The 24,857-nt window shown below is 40.6% G+C and overlaps 1 protein-coding gene across 8 annotated transcripts in view; it reads right to left on the bottom strand.

Moving 5' to 3' along the window:
* Positions 1-24,857, bottom strand: part of kirrel3b (kirre like nephrin family adhesion molecule 3b) — a 159,516-nt gene that overhangs the window by 27,058 nt on the left and 107,601 nt on the right. For all 8 annotated transcript variants that reach the window (XM_069534407.1, XM_069534408.1, XM_069534410.1 and 5 more), the window contains exons 4-6: positions 19,269-19,426; positions 13,818-13,968; positions 4,719-4,824 (exon numbers count right to left, since the gene is read on the bottom strand). In XM_069534407.1, coding sequence (XP_069390508.1) covers positions 4,719-4,824; positions 13,818-13,968; positions 19,269-19,426 — 415 coding nt within the window. The remainder of the gene's footprint in view (positions 1-4,718; positions 4,825-13,817; positions 13,969-19,268; positions 19,427-24,857) is intronic.

The following is a 24,857-nucleotide window of genomic DNA, read 5'->3' as shown; positions in this document are numbered from 1 at the left end:
GGGGGTAGTTTTGTATTTGCAGAATGTGATTAAGGCAATAAAACAGTAACAATTAAATTAGACAAGTATCTGTGCCATCAGCAACAAGACCCACAGTAAATCAGGCCCTACAGTTATTATCAGCATGGTTAAGCACAGCACAGTGTGGTTCCATTCCCCCTAACGTGCACACTCAAAGTGATGACTAATGAATTCTCAGTGGAATATAAAATAAATATGCAGGTTTATGCAGTATTAGCATGTAATGGCTTAGGCGTGGAGTTAAATTACAGCGCTTATTTTATGATCAGTGAAAGTATTAAAACATATGAATGAATTTAATGTTATACTCTATTTATCTGAAAACAAAAAGTATTGTCCGGTAACATGCAGACATTAACTCTGAAAACATATGGATAGCCCAAAAAAGCAGGGAAAGTTGGGAATAACTTTTAAAAGGCACGAATAAAACTAAAAAAATACTCAGGGGTATGCTGGTGACTTATTTAATACCCAAAGCATTTGTCATAACTTCCCAGGGATAGGCTGAACTTTTTGGTGATATTGCAAACTGAGGTGCCAACTTTTCAGGCTGTTTTACAACTTGCTTGATTTGTATGTTTGCAGGAATGTGCCCATTTATCTACAATGTATTACTTATGCTGTGAATTACTGAAGCAAAACATTTCAGGAGTTGGGTCTGGATACTAACACTTTTTAACAGTATAAAGTAACAGTCCTTTGTTTCATTCATTTTAATCATTGCAGTCAATCAATGCACTGCAGTTTGGCTGCAGCTAATGTAGGCATAATGAATGTGGTTAGGGAAAAGTAGGGGTGCCCGAAAAGAGATGGTGGCTTCAAGCAAAATGTTTCAATTAGCTAAATCTAAGAACATAAAGAACGAAGCTATGGCAGTCGCAGTGACAGTTAAAAGCAGAGAAACAATTTAACAGAAGCACATCTCACAATATGCTTGTGTGTGTTTGCGTTTGTGTGTAAACGTGTGTCTGGAGAAACCTACCGTAATGGAAACTGTCCATCTATGGACAGTGTAGTAATAACTACAGAGTGTTCATGTATTGATGCAGTAATAATGATCTGAGTGCTTATGTGATAATGCAGAAAATAAAATGAGCACATATGTGATAATGTAGTAATATCTACCAAGCAGTTATGTAGTAATAAGTACTGACTGCTGAATGATTACTTAGTGCTCATGTAAGAATCTGCTAAAAACTACTGAGCACTTTTGTGATAATATGTTACTGAGCACAATGTGTTTATCCTGATGTAGCGCAAACTACTGCTCATGTAGTACTGTAGTAATGACCAATGAGCACTCATATGATAATGTATTGAGTACTTAGCACTCTTGTAATAATGTAGTAATAAGTAATGAGTACTCCTGATTATGTAGTAATAACTTCAGCGTATTCATGTATTGTCCACCATGCTTATAAGACAGAACATGGAAACGGACGTCACAGCTGGTTTACTACAAGTTTAGTCCAATAATTCAATTGGTTGTTTCCTTGATTAAATTCATATATTTTGTGAACATCAACAACATCTTGTGCCTTTTACTCACTGTAGAAATCCAGAATTTATTTACTTTGTAATGTAATTTTTGTTTCACTTCAAACGCTGGTGAGGATTGGGATGTTCACTGCAGTGCCATACAAAGGAGGGGAGGGGGGGGGTGTTGTGGCTCTGTGCATGGTTGCATGTGCAGACGAGGGACCTGATTTGCTTTGTTTATTATTCTTTCTCTTCTCTCTGGCGGGTTCTTGTTTGGATTGGAGAAAACCCTCTGTGTCTTCATCAGAGGGTGGTTGAGTGATTGTGATGTATGCTGGTTAGCCCTCCTACCATTATAAAAAAGATGTTCCGACCCACTCGTCTTTATCTCTCGGAGTGCTTTGATCCCCTGAGAGCTGACTGGAACACATGCCCGTTACTCTTACTTCATTCGCACTTCCAGCATTGCCTTCATCTTCTCCTCTAGCCCCCATCCTCTCCGATCCCCTGACCACCCCTCTCCCTCTTTACTGCCCCCTAGAGCCAGCAAACGTTCATGTATCTGTAGAGCTGTATCTTCTCCCCACTTTCCTGTTTAAAGTTATTGAACCAGTGTTTTCAATCAGAGGCTTGTAGAAAGCACCAAGGCTTTGTCTAGTACACCCCCCCAACTCCACCCCCACCCCGCTATCTTGGACCAGTGTCTCAAGTGCCCACGCCACTGGAGGATGGCAAAGTGGTGCAGTGCACATTGGGAATGGATGGCTCTCTTGGGGTTGGAAAAGAGGCCATCTGTCTAAGAACTGCTCTGTCCTTGTGCTGTATCTGATCTGGGGGAGACAGAGTGTATTAGTACTGAATAATGGCCCCACACTGCTTGACCAGCTTCCTGCTCTCCTCTGTGATATTGCTCTCTAGAGGGGGAATTTGTGGGGGGCTCTCCCTCGTTGAAGCCTCTCAGGCAAGCATTATGGGGCCCAAAATTCCCCCGCCTGCCATACCCCGAGCTCCACTGGTGCATGAGAGTCCTGACGTGCTTGTATAAACTGTAGATAAATCTAAATGGGAGATTATATAAAGTGGAGAACGGAGGAAGTATCAGCTAAAAGTATAACCTTGAAGTTTCTGAAGTTATTAGTCTTAACGAATATTATTCAGTCCTATAGTGGGTTGTGTGACTGACAGGAAGCCAGACAGATGTCGAGAGAAAGGAAGGAAGACATAAATGATACAGTAGGAAAGTGGTGTTTTAGTCTACCTCAGCTTCAACCTCCAACCTTTTTTCATTCAGTAGTCTTCATGCTAAAAGAAAAAGTCATCCCCGCTGCCATTGCGTCTTAGCTCTTGATACCTTGGGGAGAAGTCTGATTCCAGCATTGATCCAGACTAATAACAATGGAGGTGAAATCCCACTGCAGGCGCAATATACGTCCTGTCTCTGCCGTGAACCTGCACAATCAAATACAAACCTTGTTTTCCACAATATCTCTGCCCTCCCTCCTCCTCGCCTTTTTTTCAAAAGGGCAAAAATCCATCAAAAAGGCAACATCTCTATTTTGCCACCTGTGAGTGTGTTGTACATCCATTTTATTTCCCAGTACCATTACAAGATTCAGAGACGGCCAATTCCCTTTGCTATTGATTTTATTCAATTTATTTTTTTTTGGCTCTGGTTTTTTAAAACCTCCCACACAGAAAACCATCTCTTGACAAATCACTTCAGTATTACACTTCTGGAGGGCCATGCAAGATTTTATGAGAATGATTAATGTCCAATTTCTTGTTTCATTGCAATTACAGATATTATAAGATGAAATACTAACACATGCAATTGAGAATGAATCCAATGGAGGAGACGACAGCAGCTTTACGGATTTTGGAATAACTCAGTTGTACTCTCTTTTATTCTATCTATTTGTTTAGGTTGCTGCCATTTGTTTTGCTCTAACTTGATTGGAAAGTTGCAATTAATTATATGTGTTTCTGTCTGTCACAAAGTTTTTCAGCATATGATTTGGTTTCTGATTGAAGAATAAATAGAGACTGACCTTGTCTATTTTCATGAACAATATTAGTCTTTTGTTTATTTGAATACAAGAGTCCCAGAATCCCAAAGGAGTTATATTCTCACAGGAACATTCTGCCAATGACTTAGGGCTAATGCTAATGTTTACTGTTTCTTTAAAATCAAGTAGGACATCTTTAATTTGATGTCTTTGCCTAATAAACATAAGACAGGGTTTTACAGATTTCATCCAACGTGACAATAGAGTCTTAGGAAAAATGTTTCCAACAATTAAATGTATTTATTAAGCGCTTTTCCAGATCAGTTAAAGCGCTTCACACATGTCCCAACAGCACTATATACACCATCTTTTCTATCACACACCATTCACTCAGCTGTCGGGGTCAATTGGGGTTCAGTATCTTGCCCAAGGACACTTCAGAATGCAGGCTGGAGGAGCCAGGGATTGAACCACCGACCTACCTCATGAGCCACAGCTGCTCTTCTTCAATGATATTAAAAAGGTAGAGTAGCTCTATATAACTTTCACGTTCACTGACACACATGTACATATGGCCATTACAGCCATTTATGAAAACTAAATACAATTGTAACACATAATATACTATACCCCAACCCCCACTCACTCTCAGACCCATGCACACACATCAGACACCCGGGGGGAACCTGTCGTTCTTACTCCAAACAACAGAACACAACCCAATCTCAGAAAAAGCTGTAATTTTGACAGCTTCATCAGATGTGGTATTTCCACCTTTCTTCCGACACACTGATGGACATTTAATGTTCAAGGGAGATGATATGCAGCAAAGCATCACATTGCTTTGCTGCAACCCACTGGAACACAAACAAGGTTTCCCCAAACGATTTTTCTGAGGTGTATAGTTTCATTAAAATTTTCAGCATGACAGTGTTGCATAGTTTTCCCCCTCCCTCTCGTCATTTCAAAGTGTGGACAGATATAGCTGTGTGATGGCATCATAACAAGGTGTCTGGCAATGATTAATGCCATCAGTAATGAAGTGTAAAGATTTTAGTTAATGTGAAAATGTATTAACCATCAGACACTGATCAGAGATGAGGACCTTGTTCAAAGTTAGCTGCAACACTGTCTTTCTTTTCGACATTGCAGGATCTTTCATGTTTTGCGCATTTGTGTTTGCTCCAGAAACACTTGTTTTTCTGCTCTCACCTGTAGAGTGTGACAGGAGGGTTGGCCTTTGCAGAGCAGTGGAATTTCACAAGATGGCCCTCCAGAACAGGCTGAGGCTCCACCGAGAGATTGACAAGTGGGAGATCTGAAAAAAAAAAAAAAACAGAGACACAAAGACAACCAATTATGGAACTGGCAGCCTCCTCAAACATTCTGTAGTGAACTGTAAGTCTGAGACAAACACTATGTTGTTGACATTTTCAGTGACTGGAAAAGGCTCGGAGAGAATATAGAAAGTATATCACATTTTGTCAAGGAGGCAAAATAGACAAATTGTAAGGAGCTTCAAAAAACAGTCAAACTCAAAAGAAAGCACACATGCAAAATAAACTCTGTTGTTCTTTTATTATTACTTACATTTCCCAAACATACATTTTCCTTATGACCCAAACACAATTTGCAACCTTTTCTATATCAGTACAACAGAAACAGTATTGCAGGCAAAACTGCTCCACTAAAAACCACTAAGTGATTCAGAGTATCTAAAATACCACTGCAGCAGCACTTCAGCAGTTTTGAAGTTTGAAGCCCCATTGTGGAATAATGCTGTTGTGTATTTCACAGGTGTGGGAGAGAAGGTGCTATTTTTATTTTCATATATTCATTAGAAATGTTATTAAGGAGCAAATCAAAGGGGAACTTGACTTGATAATGAGTTTCACTAAATGGCAATTTGCAAACAGCGACTAGTCCATAGTGCAATTCACCACAATTAAAAACAACGAACATCCTGTGCTATACAGCACAATTAAAGCAGTTCTTAGAATAACAAATATTCAGATTATGCAAATGTAATAAACAACTTAATTTATCCTAATTGACAAAGGTGGGATTCTTTTTGAAGATACATGTTTATTTCCATATCAATCCTGTCCCATGTGAAACAAACAGCTCTTTACCCAACACACTCAGAGAGTGAATTTTAAGTAGTTGAAGCTATTTGTCAGGGTTTCTGAGGAGACGGAGTATATCATCAAATGCATCACTAAATATAACCAGAGCTTTATGTTAATGCAGCTTCAGGTGGACGGAGTGAACAATTCATACACATTTGCATTACTAGGTAACTGTAAAGGAAATCAAATAATTTTGATATAATTCATGGGAGTCCATATTTCTTTGCATTTTCGCTTCCTTATCCATTAACATTAGTGTCTTCTGTCATATCAACACACTAGTGCAGTAGTGATGGTTGCAGAAATTGACGTATCCTATGTCTATAACCCCAAATTTGACACTGCACTTCCTTGGGCCTTTAATAATTCACATGCCAAGTGTGAAGTCAATTAGAGAACTAGTTCTTGAGATATGACAGACACACAAACAGACAGACACTAACCTATGAGTGTGGGAAAAAAAGTAAGATATAACAGTGAAAAAACGAAAAACAACGAAACCTGACTCCTGCTTTATGAAATGCAGTTACATGCCACAAGCTTAGCAGGGTTTCTGAGAAGCCACTTCGACAGAGATTTGTACTACCTGACATACTGGGAAGCCATCATGGATTGTGAGACTTGTCACAGGGGGGAAAAAGCTGGTTCTGTGTTTTGATGCCGGCGCTGCCATCTGTTTCAAAGGTGTGTTAAGTCTATGTGCTTTGTGTTCAGTAATACGAGTCTACTAACCAGGGACAGTGTTTGGATGCGGATGTGAAGAGCAGTAGTGGGCACAGAAATCCACACAGAATTCAAGAGGCACACAAACAGCGCTGTAGTGAAGCCAAATGACACTGTATAGTTATGGAGAGGGATTCTGTGGAGAAGGGGGGTGGGGGTGGGGGGGTACGAAGTGTAGGAAAACTGCCTTTTACCCTGTAGCTGTGCAGATGCTCTGGGCTGGCTCAGCTGCCATGGAGCCCCAGAGACTGGGGTTGAGGGTGGAGGGACTGGGGTGCGGGATTCCAGGTGCCGTATTGCTGCCTACACACACCACATCCCCCATCAGCAGACTCATTTCCCCCCAGGACAGTTGCCCAAGCCCCCCCCCCCCCCCCCCCCCCGAAACCCCACCAACCACTCTACCACCTTCAAATCCGTGAGCTCTACCTGTGCCAGTTCTCCCCAGGCCAGGAAAGAAAACAACAACATTGTGAATCCTGGAAGACTGAAGGCCGCAGTGAGCCAGCGAGTCTCTCCAGATACCGAGCAGCCAACTGTTTGTGTGTCTGTGTGTTTGCATTTGTAAGTTGGGTTATGTGTGCGTACGAAAGGCCAAGTGGGTGAGTGTCATAATAAAAAAGCAGCAAATGTTCTTCTGCCTTGAGCAGCAGTGTTAGCTGCCCAGTAGGTGTTTCTTAGCATTGCAAGCGGTTAATTGTGTGGACCAAATTGTGGGCAGAGGGAACCTCAGGGGCAAAATGACAGATGTGGCAGTGGTGGAGGTTGCAAAAAGAGGTAGTCATAAAAAGAAGAGTGAGGGAGATCTGGAGGTAGTGTCATGTGTTATTAGCCACAGTCATATAATTCACGGGCCTTTTTCACTAAAGGCATTCCAACACTGTACTTTTCCATCATGCCAACCCCTTTTCTGTCCTCTGGTCTTGCTGCCAAGAGACTTCCAGCGACACAAATTCCCATAACTGTCAATCTGGCGACTAATTAAAGTTCTTTTAAACGATTGAGACGTAAAAACTGACCCTCCCTTAAAGACCAGAGCTCCTCTCAGCAAGAGGTGGTGTCATGAAGACTTTACATCTACTTCTAAGTCTTGAGAGCGATGTGTTGGATTGCTCTATCTCCCCGAAGAGCTGCAAGCAAGGACAGCCACGGGAGCAACAACTGTCAAACGTCTGCCAGCGACGGCCTCGGGTTGTGAGGCCTGGGACTGTCACTTCTCTGACCTTTGACCTTCCAGATATGACAGACATCTACTTAATAAAGAAGTCCATTTGCGACTGTGATGTATAAATGCATGAGTTGCTGAGCGAGTGCATTTGAGGCATCATGCGATGGCACATCAATATGCAAGTCTGTTAATTCCTCAGTTTCGTCAAGAGAGTAGTAGCAAGGGGGAGAGAGAGGGGGAGGGAAGGATGGAAGGATGGATGGATGGATGGAGGGAAAGGGGATAGTAAGACTGATCGGTGCCTGGGTGAAAACAACAGGATGAATGGGTTGGGGGATGGGTTGTGTTATATTTGGCCGACAGCTTTTGATCGGTTAGTTCAAAGAAGAGAGCAGATGGTGTTTTTGGAACAATCTTCCAACTTCTCTCTGTTTCCGGGAGACAGCGCCAACACAAATTGTTTTTTCCCTTTCTTAAAGCTCAATTTCCAATCTCTCCGGGTCACTGTAGACAGCTGTTCTCCAGTAGGACCAAACTCAAACTCCAGGAGTGACGGCTCCCTATGTAGGATGGGGAAGCTGTTTGTGGGCCATCAGCTTGTGGCTTGTGGCCTCAGCAATATGGGCAAACTGTCACATGGCTAGTAGAGTGGAATACTTCAGGGGCGAACAGACTGACAACCTGTGGTTCGACATATTGATCATGAGCTATTTATAAGAATTCACTCAATCTAATAGAGGCAGATGCTCTGCTAATCTTGAAGCAGATGAAATTTTGAAGCACAGTGCTACGCGCTTGGTGTAGTACATCTGCGAGGGTCTGGATACGTTTGTGAGCATCACAGTTTTGCAACAGATGCAATCGCAAGATAGTCGTCAAAGCTTAGTTTAGAACATCAGACAGATCTTCGGTGCATTGGAAGTGTGATATTCAGAAATCATGTCTTAACATATGAGATCACAAGATTACTCTGCATCGCAGCGTCATTAAAGCCGTCTCTTTCCCTCTCACTTTCAAATTCTGTCTCTGTTGAATTTGCCATTATCTGCTTGATTAAGCAGGGAGAGCATGAAGCAGAGCCAGCTACCAAAAACAAATCCTCCCCAATTGCACATCTGCATGTTCTTTATTAATTAGTCTCAACAAATGGCATTCGTTTCCCCCCCCACATGGCTCAGCTTGTTTGCAATGCAAACACACAGGGAAAGCTTGGCTTCGTTCGTCCCCAGCGAATTAATTTCCCATCACGTGTTTGAAAGGCGTGTTTTCGCATCTGGGGCAATGCTCTGCAGATATGCAGCTGGACATGGAACTGCAGCATCAGAACCATATTTCACTGCAGTGGTTTTATGCTGGGGGGGGGCGGTGTAGTTAGGAAAGTCTAGTGATTAAAGTCCAAAGGGTGTAATGCGAGTTAAGTCAAACTGCTGGACAAAAAAACATCAGGGAGTAGCCACCCCTCTGCTATCAAATAATTACAGCCAGCTAATGGACTGGTATGGACAACTGAAGTCAGCAGTCTATCCCGGGTTCTGAATCACCTCTGATGGCTATAAACTCCTTTCATTCTGGCAACATCACCAGTACATAATGTATTTGGATGCTAATTTGTCTAACCCTTGGTCAGATAATGCTGTATGAACTTCTGTGGGAGTGAAAATGCTGAGGTGGATGTAAATCACGAGCATTAAAGCGATGATAAAAAGAAAATGGTGTTGTGAAATGCATTGGATTTTAGGTGGGTTTAAGCTGTAGAGCAGCGTGCTGGGTTGTCTTTAGATTACTCTCATTTGGATTGCTGTAAGGATGGAGCGGCGAGAAAAAGGGCACCTCAGCTCAGAAGCGACTGGAATACAAAATGTTGAGAAAGGGCATACAGACGGAGAAGATTTTAATTACTTTTGTTGCTATTAATATTATCTCACTAATACGGTCAATTAGATAACTCAGGGCAAGGAAATAAATGAAACTTTTAATTCTTAATATCGGGTCTTGCACACAAAGAGAAATAAAATAGCCATTGCCAGCATTTATACAAAATCCAAATTTTTAGGGAATACACAGGCATTTGAGGAAATCTGCTTATTTGCTATCTTACTGGGTGTCTGATGAGAGCATCAATATCAATTTCATCTCTCTGCGCTCAATACAGCTTTCACACGGTGCCTGGGAAATATTTGCAAGGTATTAACCCTCTATTCAATAGCTGTCAACGCATAATTTCCAATGGCTAAATAGGAAAGAGAAATAAAATGACACTTGAAATTGAACCTGGTAACACTGTCAACATTTGAGTTGCTTTAACAAGACTGTATGCTTCAAAAATAATCACTAAGGTTAAAGCAAGGCAAGTTGTACTCTCCATCTTAAAATGTATTCATTCATTGGGCACAATTTCTATCCAAAGAGTAAAGTGGCATTTCAGTGAGTGAATTATAACACGATTCAATCAGATCTCTCAGGGACAGTGCTAGGTTTAGAGGGCAGTCCAGCTTCCAGGGTCCCACTTAGACAAACAGCAACTGTTCACCAGATATTAATCCCTCCATCTTTGTTATTAGGCAGACGGACATTTCAGAACTCATGAGAACACAACATGAAAAGGGACAAGAAACAGAATGTATTATTTGCTCTAAAAATGGCAACCAGTTATGACTGTTCTTGTCAAAGTATTTGTTCAAGGTATTTCATGTTTCAAATAATACAGATGTATATTATTCTTTCTGTAAATGTCCCCTACTAAATCAGAAATTAAGTGTAGCCAGCATATGTATGGGATATGTAAATGCAATATTTGCAAAGTATTTTATAGTTGAGAAGACATTATGACAGAAAAAACCATTCACCTAAACAGTGACTGAAGAAACCTGTTAATGTTTAGGATTATAATCTTTTGAAGTAGTTTTTCATCAGCACCAATTATAAATAGATTAAAAATGCAAATTCATGGAAGAAGGCAACGCTTTGTCATACACAACCTTGGACAGTCACTGAACACGTGTGCACAGCAACACAACATATCGTTAGTATGCAACATGGCATCTTCCCAGCTGCTTTGACAAAAGCGGTTTATTTATCTTATGAATTATGACCAAACTGCAACATCACTTACCCTTGTAAGCTTTAAATGTTGCCTGTCATATGGCAACATCTTCATTTTGATGGATGTGTGAGCATGAATGTCATTAAGTTCATGTTTATCTCTTAGAAGAAGTTGATTTAGAAAGTACTGTATAAATTAGGAGTGTTTGATGAGATCAAGTGTATGCTGAACATATTGTACATCCTTGCTGCTGCTAGCTTTATTTTCTATTTTTTCTGGAAGCATTGAATACTGCCAAAAATTATGAGCCGGTGCTGTTAGATCCTGACACGTGACTGGCTCTCGCTGTAGAATAGTGAGAACACCCACCACAGTTGTAAAGAAGAGATGGTCAAGTGTTACATTTATTTCACAAACTGACAAGGAGCGCCTGAGGGAGCCATTGCATTGATAGGCTGGATGATGGCTTTCACCTTCTCGAAGAAAGTCTTACTGAGAAAGTTGTAGAGTGAGGTCTCTGTTTCTTGTGTGATTCATTCCCCTCTGTCTCGCCTCTTTTCTAATTATCCATCTGTATTCATCATTGATTATTTGTTGAACGATCACCATTAATGTAACAAATAAATCAACACCTCCCTCTTTGAGTTATGAACTGAGAAACAAATTGATTTTTTTGACAAATTGATGTCATTTGATTAATAATTGGAATGAAAAATAGTATTCAAATCAAGCCTTCCATGAAAACTGGGGGATTGCAAGGCACAAAAGGATAATTCTATAATTTCCGGCTGTTGTATTGCATTATCAGTATATTTGATTGGTACTAAGTTTGAGGAACACATACTGTCATCTGTCTCCCTCTGTACCTTGGAGTCTGTCTGTTGGTCGTTGCTGTGTCCAGACTACTCAGCGCTCACTGTAGCTGCCTATGTTCCAAATTCACGCTCTGGATCCTTTGCAAATCCTGAGCAGTGAATACATCAGAACAGGCAGACAAAGCCTGATGCATTTATAAAAAAATAGTCTCCAAATGTGCACTGCGTATTTAAGTGGTCATTGACAACTCATGAAGTCAGGAACTATAGCATGACCACGTCATAAAGCTCAGATTCAGGTGGTTACGAGATACTGGTAAAAACGCTTGAAACTTGTAGTTGGCACAGTGAAGACCCTTTCAGTTAGAACGTGACAGCAGCACCACTGCACTATAAAACCCATTCTCACCAATCCCAATTACATGTGACTGGTAAGAATGTTTTTTCGCTTTTTCCAGCAAAGTGCAGGAGCTCAAACAATCAACACTTTATTGTGGGTGTCTGAGTTCCCTGAATTGAATGACACCAATTTAGGTGGAGAACTCTTTTTCTTAGCGTTTCCTGTAGGTTGCTAATCACAGTGTTACAGACAACCGGAAGCTAGACTGATGCATCATGTTACTTTCCAAAGTCACTCACTCACTCACAAGTATTGAAATTTTCACGGGCATGTGTCGATAGTTCCCTGGTGAAAATTGTCTGATTTGGTTCAGTCTGGTCTTCAGGTCATTTCAACATTCACCGTTGTTGGCTGCACTCTTGGAGGATGGAGGTCAAATGTCAGCTGCTACCATTCCCTGTGCAAGTGCTCCATCATTTATTTATTCAACAGTTGTGTTTATTGTTCCAGAAAGACTGGGTGCCACTCTCTCGTCACCTTCTTTGTAACATGTGGTGCATTCACATCTAAGTGGTTTAGGTTCTACTTCACATTAATCCTTTGTCACAATAATATGGGATTTTACCACTTCACCGAAGTTTATAAGCGAAAATACACATGCATGTGAATAATCATGAGAAACTGAGTCAACATCTGTCTTTGCAGGGGACAGTAGATATGTTGTACAGCTGCAAAAAGGGCTTATATGTTTTAAATGTGTAAAAACTGCATGTTTCAAATGTTGTTGACAAGCCAAGAAACATTAAATCAAATTAGACAGCACTGAAAATAAGCAAATTGATATGCAGCACAAATGGATCAAAGTTCAATTACAGGGTGTTTCATTTCAGGAGCAGCTTAATTTGGAAGAGAAACTCCGGAGGCTCTGCTGAACTGTGCTGAAGACTTTACCTGTCAAGTCTGCTAGGGGGGTAGGGGAGCGGGAGTGGAGGCAGAGAAACAAGAGGCTAAGCCTTGTGGGAGACAATCTGAATCTCGACAACTGGTCACTGCTGTCGCTCAGTTTGATCTTGCACAGCGAAAAAATGTTTTCAGGAGGTTTAATTGTGTAAAGAGCACATTTTGGAATGCTAATTAAAAATCTGCTGCAGTCATTTCTTCGGGTTATATCATACACTCAGAAGAAAAGGGTGACGCTATGATGGCGAGCGTTTATCAGAGACACATCATTATACATGGTGACAAATCAGTTTACATGTGGGCACACTTCCCTCTCTGACTGCTTGACAAAAAAAGACGAGGACAAACTGCAAGGGTTGCAGACACTAACAACTGTTAATCATTTTTACTCCCGCGCCTGAGTTGGCCCGTTCATGCCGTGCCCGCTCTTGCCATTCTCGCCTCTTGTGGTGTACATAATGAAAAGAATGGGGCCGTCAGTCATAATGGCTCTCTAAATAGCATTTTCTGCTTTATTAGTCATACTTAATGGTGTTGAAGGGGCTGTGAGTGATGCAAAATCCCTTTGTTCAAAGCCCTTCCCTTACTGTGAATGCTTCTTGATCGAAAAAAGATTCCTGACAATCGAGGCTGAATGTGTTTTACACGCTGGGCTTACTTTGTCTATATTAGAGGGGAATTGTGCATGCTCTCATCAAAAAGATTGATGGCATGAGCGAGGACATAAAAGAGGTGGAGACAGTGTGCGTACTTCCACATCAGGCAGGTAGCTGGACCAAAAAAAGACGGTCCCATTCATTCTAGATGGACATCTCTGATATTTCATTATAAAGAACAAAAAAGTAATGCATCACCAATCCATCCACCCACCTACATGGTATGAAAGTAAAATGGAAACCAATTTTAAATATCCATCAGAGCCTAAAATGAATCCTATGTTTAGAGTGTTTGTCATCCATGCCTGTCTGACAGTTTCACGCCTCTATGTTTGAGAAATACCACATATTTATGAGTAATGCATGTCATACAGAGACACACTCAGAAATCATTAACAAAGGAACTTAAAAAACAACCTCCCGGCAAGAGAGAGACATTGAAAACCATAAAGACAGAGAAAGAAGTGGTTTGCTTACGCTGGATGTCAATTGTGACACTGGTCTCCTTGCCATTGGGGACTGCCTTGTTGGAGGCCTTACAGATGATCTGCTGACCTGTCTCGATGTTGGAGGGTGAAAGGTAGAGCGTGCTCACAGTGCTTTCTCTTCTCCCATCCCGCAGCAAGGTCTGCAAAGAGTGAAGAAAAGGGCTGAGTGAAGTTCAAAGTAGCAGTGTAGGCAGTTGTGTGAATTATTTAAGTATGGTTGGCTGGAACCATGGATTCCATCATCAATAAACAGATTTATACATTGTAAAATTCGAAGTTGGGATTCTTAACAGAAGAGATGGAAGAAACTGTTCACAAGATTAGCTTTGATGGCGAAAGTCTAAAACTGTAAAAACAGCAAAGCTGGAAAAAAGAGCAACAAATTCATGTATACACACATTTTGTCCGCTTGGATCCAGACGCAAACCCTCAGAGCAGCCAAACCTGATTGCAAAGCCAATTGATGTGAAAAAAGAAAGAAAAAGTAGAAAAAAATATATTTTTTTAGCCTCTTTTTTGTGTCTGGAGAGCTGCGCTCTAGTGCATGGCTTGTCATACTCTACAAAGGAAATCAATCTTCTTTTCAGTGCTCATCCTCTGAGCCCTACATTGTGGAAGCCATCTGGAATCGGTTGGTAGCGCTCAGTAGCTCTTGCTCTCCCTCGAACGCTCAGGGGAGGGCTCTGGGAGTCTATGTTAACCAGTGCGGGACAGAACAAAGTCACTGACTAGAACAAATTGCGTGGGCAACGGGGCACAGTGTGGTCAACCACAAAGGCAAGATGCATTTCCCTGCCATCTTTTAAAGGGAGGCCCATTATTGCTGTGTGTCTTCTGAAGACAGAAGAACCTGTTATAGTCAAGGACATCAAACATTCTCTTAACATACAAAACAGAATGTTGACCATTTTGAACTCACTGTGGAGTTGCTTTCATGCACTACCACCTGTAGATTAGCCTCACAGATGTATAGTTTGCTCCAAAGACATTTTCTTTTCGTGGAGTTTTATCGCACAAACAAATCTTCATGTTCCATCTCAAGGTCTATATTCAACATTTTAGTCTACAAGCCAATTCATTTCTAAATGTAATGCTATAGGTTTAAATTTGAAACAAAAGCACTTGAAAGGCTTTAAGGTAAGTTTAGATGTCAGGACTGAAAGTGCATGTTCTCTCAAAGTTCTCCAATCTCAAACGCTACCCATTAATCATTAGCTCATTCTCATTTTGTCAACCAGTAGTAATTATCTCCTCATTTCTCTGCTGTAATGCAAGAGTTTCTATTAAATACAACTATAATCTAAGTATGTGCCTTTCCTTTTTTCTTAAGCATACATGCACATTCTGAAAAATATAATTAACGTGTCATTAGTTAGGATTTTGCAGTAAAAAGAAATTATAGATGGAGTCCATTTGTAAGTAAGAAACCTTGTGATGAAATTCATAGCTGTGCATGAGCCACTTCTAAAGCAGAACGCATTAGCTGTCAGGCACAGGATATGTCAATGTAATATCCTTTCTGACACAGTCAGGATTGTTTCCCTCGTCGCTCTGGACCTGTCTGAAGTCATTAATCTTAGAAAAGGGGGTTAGCTGGCTGCTGCATTGAATTCAACACCATGCCACATTACAAACTGATAAATTTTCATATCACTGCCTGGAGGCCATGCGAAGAATAGTTTTAACCATACTAGGAGAGAAATGACAAAAGTAACAAGATTGAGATGGAAAGGGTTGGTTCTTTTCATGTATATTTAAAGATGCATTATATGATTGCTGACCTCTGGAGGGTAAAAGTAACACAGCAAAGTGGCACCCCTCATTTTACTAATCTGATTAATGTGTCAGCAAACATTAGCAGATGCTGTCGGCTCTCTTTTTGCAGACTGATATACAAAACTACAATTTTAGTTGTTTAAAAAAAAACCTCTGCTGTTATCATGGGTAGCAGTGGTACCCATGAAGTCAGTTTGGCTCTAATTTTGAGATAGATTGTATTCTTCCTCACGATACAACTGCCAAGAAAACCCTTTGCATAAGAAGTGGGTGACCTCAGTAGAAGACCAACGGGTGGCTCTTACAAAACCGGATTTAGTTCTAATTAAAAAGCCAGCAGAACAAAACAGATTATCTACTAAATAAAACTTGCTGTGCTGCTAGCCAAGGTAATTAATTGTTAGTACTAAACCAGGACTGTGTTAAATGTGAATTTCAGCTGCATTCAACCTGTGTCACATAACTGTTTCATTTGAAAGCTTTTTCTGATGTCTATTTAGCAAAATGCAAGACAGATGTTTCTTTGCAGACATTGCATATTTTCATATTGATCATGAACTCCAGTTAGAGTCAACCTTTTTACCACAACAGGGATGTTACAGTTCATAGTCGACAGTGCTGTATTTTTCACTGTGTGCCATAAAAGTGAGTGACTCACTAGTTCAGACAGTGAGGTTGGAAAGGTTCATAAGCTCTGACGCTAATCATCATTAGCAAGTCAGTGTCGAAAACGTTGAGCTGGAGCTTATCATTTTTAGCCGTTGCTGAGTGTCACTGTCGCTGGTTAAAATGGCAAATGTTGTCGACAGTTCGTCATATCAGCTCTTAATAATTGAACCTGGCTGATGTCGGCTTGTGTGCTCTCTCTGCACACCACCGTGAGGTCTTTACAAAGATAGTATACGACAGGATTTATTCTCAGATTTACAATCGGTTAACTATACTGCACAACCACATGCTAACTTCGTCTGTCTAGTGGATCTCATGGTGGCATCCTCCTAACTGAACTCTGGTTTATATCATTTCAGTTAATTACACTCATAATGATATTTTTGTATCATGTACCTTCGTGTTATTTCAATGTGTCATATACAAAGGATGTTTAATCAAATATTAAAGTCAGACTTATTTGCAGAAGTCAAAGCTTATTTTTCTACTCATGGATGCTATTGTAGTTTTTGTACCAGATTTATCTAAGCAAAAGCTCAGAATTTATATATTATTAAAATTCACCATGCAAGGGCTCATTTACTTGGGCAGTTAAATGATTCATCATTGTACTATACATTTATGAATAGGTGAAAAATATAATCTTTACTATAGTCACTGTGGTTAAAAAGAACAAATGTAAGTAAATCAACATGCAAAAGTCTTTTGAGATCCTTTAAAGTGGATTAATTAACTAATTAGTGAATTTATTTGTAATTTGTAATGTATATATGTATATACATATAATCTTTTTTTAAACTCTAACATATGGGAACTTAAGCCATTTCCCCTTGTGTTAAACAGCTACATGATTTTACTGCAAAGTTAAGAGTATACAGAATAATATTTTATATTTACAGATATTTTTCAGTTTGGGCTTTTTTCTTTCTGAAACCTCTCAACACTAAAATAAATCCCTGGTCTCCAGTTCACCTCTCTGCTTCCCACTGGAGCTTTTTGAAAAAACATGTTGCACACTGTGGAGAATTACTTTCAGGTATGCATCATGCTTCTTTTGAAAGGATTTGTTGTACCATTCCAGTGCAAACACATCATATAGCAAGTGAGCACACCCCCGAACCACAGCTCAGACCTGGAGGCTGCATGTTACAAACTGTGCTTTGCTGTTTGCCACTGAGAAACTCCACTGGTGGCAGATGGGATTTGAGTATTTGGGGGAGAGAGAGAACATTATTCAGAAAATGTCCTGTGCCTTCACTGCTATAGTCTTGATTTTTTTTAACCATTCGCCTAATGTGACAACCTTCTGCCTTTTTATTATTTGCGATGCTACCTCCATGATACACTGAGAGTTCTGTTTTTGTTTTGTGTTTTAAAGCTGCCCTCACTAATGATCAGCAATGCATCAACTCAGTGACTCTCTGATACAGCAAACCTAACACACATTATTACTAAGTGATAGGTTTAATCATACTCTTTCTCTTTAACCACTGGTCCAGTAAATAGTTTTCTAAGAGGTCAGGAAGATGAAGTTTTTGGAGGCCTTGGTGGGAAATTATCTTTGGGTCAGTGATATCATTAGATACAACACCATCAGGAAAGCCATTTCTGTGAATCCCCCACCACATCTGCTCACATTAGTCCCCTTCATGTGCAGGATATAAGAAGATCGTCAGAGCAGATGATTATGCTTACAAAATGTCCCCCTCCTGCCTGCTCTGCGGACCCAAAAAAAGAGTCATCTTCTTTTAATCGAACCCATTGCTTTTTAATGGTCGGCGATAGAGGGAAGAGGGAAGAGGGACATACTTGTGCTCAGTGCAGGCATGTGAGCATCCATCATCTATACCAGCACAGAATGTCCTCACATCTGCTGTCGCTATGAGAGGAAGTGAAGGCAGGAAGCGCACTCTCCGCCCACCATTAGTAAGTGGCACCTCAAGCAATCACTTTATTCAAATCGGCCTGGTGCCATACCCCAGTCCAATCAATGGCATTTATCTGCTCTTTGTAAAAAGCCGATAATGGGATGAGGCAGCACAGGGAGTGAAGGAAAGCGAGGGAGGTGTTAGTACTCTAAAGTGCCTCGTCTATTTACGTCCTTTGTTTAAATGGAAATAGAACATGACAGTGTTGATTGCATGATTAGCCTTGAGGGCTAACGTCAATCAAGAGTCTGTGGTGTGTATGGTGATTTTGACACAGACGTGGTGTAAACAGTGGCTATTGCGTAATTTGGCATAAAAAGTAGAAACATGATCTGTAATTGAGAATCATCAGCTCTGTTTGGACCTGGCATTACCACCCGTTTCGGGCGATACAATCCCAAGTGGACACCTTTCGGTACAGGTGTGAATGTACCCAAGATGCATGTCTGTGGAGGTTCTCAGTCATCCAGGTTATGTTATATTCAAGTGCTAAAAACAGGTCAACTGGACTTGGTTGAGTTTCTTTTAGACCTTTCACCTCTCATCCAAGAGGCTTCTCCAGTCCTAACTGACTGCCCAGGTATTTAGCTTGTAGGGTCATTAGGAGTACTTGAGGTTACCTGAGAAGCTGGACCCAACAACAGGGTCTTGCAGCAGCCAGTTAGAACGGAAGAAGATGTTTGCATTTAGAGTGAGGACGTGTCATTCACAGGGGAGATTGAGAGAGAGACAGAAGACACTTAAGGAGGAGATCAAAACAACAGAGACAAATGCAAAGTCACTGATAGTTAGTTCCATGATCTCACAATCTGCTTGAGCTCATTTGTTTTCAAGGGAAAAAAGCAACCTTTGCAATAAGAACACAAACTGGATTTTCAAGGGATTTCATTTCAAAAAGCAGTCTGGATGCTGGAGCAAAACACCCACCAATAGTTATTTACAGCAAAGCACAACTTGGTTTCCTGTCACAAAAGAAGAACGGCTCATCCCCCGGCCCACCATTTCACCCCCCATCCTTGTCCCCAGCTGGTCTACAACCCTGATATGACACACACCTCTAAGCTTACCTTGGAGTACATGGCCCCATTGAGGACCTCTCCATTGCGGATCCAAATGATTGAGGCTGCTGGCTTGGCATTGTCAGCATGGCACGTCAGGTTGAGCGGGTCGCCAGCCCTTAGACTCACCACTGGCCCTCCGCTGATGACTGGGTCCTCTGGGGGAACTATTGATACAGACACACAGAGAGGGAGGCGTTAGCGATATGATAAACATATGATAATGAATGGAAGAATTGTATCAGCAAATCAATCCGGACTGAGTAATTCTGTAAATCTGGACCATTAGTAGAGTAAGTATGTAATTGAGTTTTTAATCTATATATAACATGTTTTGTTGATGAGTGCAGACTGAGGGCACTCTGGTCAGTAAAAAAGAAAACAAATCTCAACAGCTTTGTTTATCAGATGTGTGGCACTTCCACAACACTGTGATGCAGAAAATATACACTGAACCACTTGAGACAACTATATATTTTATAAATATGATACCAGCAAGGATTTTACTGAGTGAACCCAAATCTCATCATACAGTTAATTTCCATATATTGAGTGAATTTATGAAACCAGAAAGGGATCAAAGCTGAGTTTATTGTACACAAATGAAGTTTCTAAAGAAATTGAAAGCCATGTTTTTGGTTACTAGTTCAGGTTAAAGTTCTTAATGGAAAACTAGCAGTAAATAAATAAAGACAGAGTAACTGTATTAACATTTAAATAACCATCCATCCATTCATCCACATACATACAGTGCACAAAGAAATATTTAAATGCTTCCAAAATAAGCAATACAACAATGCTATGCCTCTAAATGGCACTGATCAAAGTCCTATTCCTGTTTTGCCCATGAGACAATCTGTTTTTTTTGTTCCTTCTAACTGAAACTGCAGTGAATTATTGATTGACCTGAGTGCTGATTACAATGCAGATCTGGGGCAAGATGAAATCAAAGGCTGCAGGCAGCTGCCATATTCCCCTGCAAAAGCATCATAATTGGAAGGAAGGTTGTTATGGGTAAGATTTATGCTGTCAGACAGCACCGAGATGAATGGAAAGAAAGAACAATTTCATTTGAGACACTGGTTTGTATGTTTAATGACAATAAGTATAAAAGGGCTGTTTTATGGCAGACATAAATGAGAATGTGATTTCAGAGAGTTGTGTCTATAGAATAATGTTGCTCTTCAGAAAAGGTTATCCATTCATCTATTTTTAACATCATCAAACAAAAGCATTTTGTAATTATCACTTTTTACAATATTCTTTGTTGTTAGTGGCAGTGTCCATTATATCCAGGCTGTGTTGAAATTACATATGCGGTGAATGTGATTAAAGGGATTCACATGAAATTAAACATGTCATACAGTGTTACTGTTATTTTACCTGAGAAGTGCTGTTAACACTCCCCTCATGGTAAAATAGTGCTGTTAGTGCTAATGCAAAGCAAAGATTTCACACTGATAAAGCTGCAAATTAAAATTGTTGCATCTTTTCTAGTGAATGAGTCTCATTTTGTTTTTTGTTAGCAGGTCTGTTGTAAAAATTGAACATTGTAATGAAATGAGGAGAAGCAAATCCCAATCAGTTGAAGAGCTCTCAGAGCGTTTTTACATCTGACCATGGGCTGATTCAATGTTCATGTCTTTGTAACATGGTCTGCACTTGACCTGGTTAGTTTTTAGATTTATCAAATTTAAGGAGCGGACAAAAGACTTTTGTACAACATACATACTACCTTTCATCATTTGTGGGGGCCACATTTATCTATTCTTGACATTGATTGGTTTATAGACAGGCCAGTTTAATGTATCAACTGGTTGCCACTGTAATATTATTATTACTACCAGCAAAATGAACATCCTCATTGTTCAAACATCATATCATTAAGCAAAGACTACGAGCAATCCTGCCAGCCACTTCTGCCTCTTTTTCTTCTTCTATTGTTTAATGCTGTCTCAATTTCCTGCAGGTCAGACAGGCCAAACTATCAAAACAAACCAAAGTTTTTCAACCAATTTCTTCATTTAATCAACATATATTCATGTCTTTGGACCGCAAACAGTTACACTGGATGCTCTTACGTTGTATCTCTGTAAGTAACTGGTTGCTCAATTGTCCATTATGCAAATAGAAATGCGGTATTTGTGGCATGACACAAAGCAAGTGGAGCAGCACATAGACATCGATCATCGCAAGAAACATCACACTCCAGTTCTTTGTCAAACACAAGCTCATCTCAGTCTTGCTGTGGTTAATCGGTGCATGGGGATGGTGTTTTTGGTCTTTTGGTTGTGACTCATGCCTTTATAACATAAAACTGTTGACTAAAATGTGGAAAATGTTTGTTTGTGCAAATTGTCAGACACTATAAGCATCACTGCTGCACATTAGCAATGAGTAAGAACTGAATCAGACCAGTGTGGGAACAGTCTGGACTCTGACTAGACCAATGACCAACTTGACCTGAAACCCTATGATTCCAAAGGCAATTCCCACTCAGTGCTTCCTGTTGTGTGTTTGAATTTGAAACATGGTTTTCAGTCTGGCTGGCTCCCTTTCATCTGCTCTTCATTAATATGCGGATGGGTGGGAGAGGCGAGGGATCTCAGGTCAGCACTTGCACATCAGACAACAATGTGTGCTTATCTTAGCAAGTAAGAACGGATCTACGTGCGAACATGGTCACCTCCCGGTCCTTCATCATCAACTGGAAACGAGGTCAAGAAGATGGCATGCGATTATTCTTATACTGGAGTTACTTCATGGCATCTAAATGAGACAGGGAGCATGTGAAAGACATCATGAGATGGGCCTCTTGAGAAAGCTCTCGCATTCGTCATTATAGAAAATGAAAAAAAAAAAAAGGAAAAATGATGCCTGGTGGTGGCCCTGTGACAGTTGATTGCAAAGATCCAGTGTACTTGGCCCGCTGTCACTGCTCCCTTGCACACATGACTGAAACATTCATTTAATATAAGGCATCCATAAAAAGGCTTTTTAGCAGAGGGGGAGATTAAAAAAGTGTTGGACAGCATGGGAATGATAGGTTTCACTCACTGCACATCCAAGTGAGGTGATTTCATATTATTGCTTAAAAGTGCTCAAACATCCGGAGAGAAAGAGAGATCATAGTCTTTTTGCGCTATTGAAGGAAATACTCCTTTCCACCTTTCTACATATAGCAATGTAAACACATGCTGCAGGGTCAGAAGGCAACACAGCTATATGTGATTATAACCAAGCAGGCTCTTACAATAAGTTACAGTTTGACCTTTAATTGTCTCAGTTGTCTACTATTATTCAGCCTTAAGTTTTCCACTGAGGGATGTCAGAGCATACGGTGCAAGAGGAGTTTATGATTTCGAACATAGTGGGGCTGCATAGGAGAGAGGAGGTCACAGGCAGACCAAATAGTGCACTGCTACACTTTCAGGTCATGTTCCCCTGGAGGGCTGCCTGCCAGCAAAACACTGTGGGTGAATGGTGAACAGACAAGGGGAAGAAGGACATGCCTGGCTGCCTCCATCCTGCCTCCCACCAGTCTGTGTCTTTCTGTCCTTCATTGTGTTTGAGGTCTTACTGTGTGCAGTAGTTGCCAGTGTGGAGACAGTTTGTAAAAGTGTGGACTGAATCTGTTGTCTCTCAAATTAGCACTCTGCTCCTGTTTCTGTGGCATGTTTTTGGGAGGATTGCCACAACTAAAAGATGGACTAGATTATGAGGAGGAAAACCATCTGTTGGTCAATTCTTCAGAATTCTGAACTTCTCTAAGCATATTCATCTGAAGGGAAAGGGTTCGCCAAGCAGATGTGAACTTTGATGCCTCCAAACCTCAGGTGATGTCCATTAATGTCACTACTCACCATGAATGTGGACACACAGCTATAACAAGGAGACTTCCTATTTTGGAAGTCTTGTCAGCAAAGACAAGGCAGCAAAAAAGGACACCAATAAAACTGCAATGTAAACGTAAAGAGCAATGTAAAACCAATGCTGTTGTGTGGCTCAGAATGCTTGGGAGTGACAACATGTGACATGAAAAAGATTGATGCCGTCCATCATGGATTCTTTCACAAAAATCTGCTGAATTTGATTGCCAAGGCTTGCCAAGGATCAAATCCCAGGGAAAACAGTAAGGTGAACTCTATGAGGGAACAGGAAGCAAGGTCATCCCAAAACAACACAGTTAAAGAGAGATGGACCTAACAAGGGGCGAGACACAGCATGTGGCACAAGCGGATTCTCTACAAGATCACTGAAGCCTTATCTCCCACCAGGGACAAACAGGATTAAATTAGTTAAGTAACCACCACTAAAGACTCATGGGATAAAAAACATAAATGAATACAAATTAAAATATAAATAATTTCAATAGATATGTGGTTCTTTCTCTTCATCTGAGATCTTCCACGGATCCTGTCTTATGACTGCCAGGTCTGACAGATTTACAGAGGCCAAGCCTTGAACTTGAATCAGCCATCATCATTACTGGGCTGTTTGCTAACTCGGCAGTCCCTAATGGTTCTAAATTAGCTCTTTACGGCAGCCATTCGATGGACTTGGCATAAGTAGTGTGGTCAGTGGTACAGATTGATCGCTCCTCTTTAATTACAGGGCTGACTCACTGCACACCCTGCTCCACTCACTACATTTTTTTTTCTTGGGGATAATAATGTAATCCTTTTCAGCACTTATGCAAATTTGCATTCTCCTGTGCATGCAGAGACATACACTGTTGGCATGCATCTGCACAGACACTGACATTCAGCCTTATTTCAGTGATTATAGGTTTTATGTAAATCAAGGTTAACTAACTGCAGATCAGTCACAAAGGAGTTTGTGTTTTTAATATATGTCTGTATTAATCAAAGACGTATGGCATTGGGTGTCACCTGAAAACTGTACAATAGTTAATTGTTTCCATAATTAATAGGTTAGCATCAGGGTTAAGGTTAGAGGTCTATCATATCACCTAGTCTGATATAAATGTTATATAAGATTAATTTATGTACTGTATTTCTTCAGCTCTATCTGACTCATTTGACAATAAACCCCCATCTTGGAGACCTAAATCAACCAGAAAAAAGATACTGATGTCAGATAGCCTGGACTTCAATGAGATCATTTGCTTTTACAGGATAATCAAAGATATCCATAAATGAGACCAAGGCATATTGATGTGTAATTAACTCAACAGTGCAAGGCAGTAAGCCTGTCACCCTTAAGAGGGTCCTGAATAAACCCAGAGGGTCATAAAGCTGCCTTTTGCCTCACGTATTAATTTTACAAACACAGCACATAAAATTCCCCCAAAAACATAAAACTTGAATTTACAGTTTGCGAGAAGCAGATGATGAAATTTGTTCTTTTCAGCCTGGTAACAACTGGTGTTGCCAACGCTGTGCCTGCCAGGTTTTTCAGGTCAAACCAATGTTTGGGGGACCCTCTCCAAAGCAGCAAATTAAAACTTGCGAGCACCCCAGCTTTCGAGGAGCACGAGCAAGGGAGAAAAAGCTATTTGGAGGCAAATGAATGAGAGATGGCTCCTCACAAGGATGCTGAAGGGGGAAGGCTAGCAATGTGTATCTGCTGTAGTGC

This window comes from Paralichthys olivaceus, chromosome 11, assembly GCF_024713975.1.
Source record: "Paralichthys olivaceus isolate ysfri-2021 chromosome 11, ASM2471397v2, whole genome shotgun sequence".
Lineage (NCBI taxonomy): Eukaryota > Metazoa > Chordata > Actinopteri > Pleuronectiformes > Paralichthyidae > Paralichthys > Paralichthys olivaceus.
The sequence above is the reverse complement of the archived record's forward strand: the minus strand, read 5'-3'. Positions and strand labels throughout refer to the sequence as shown.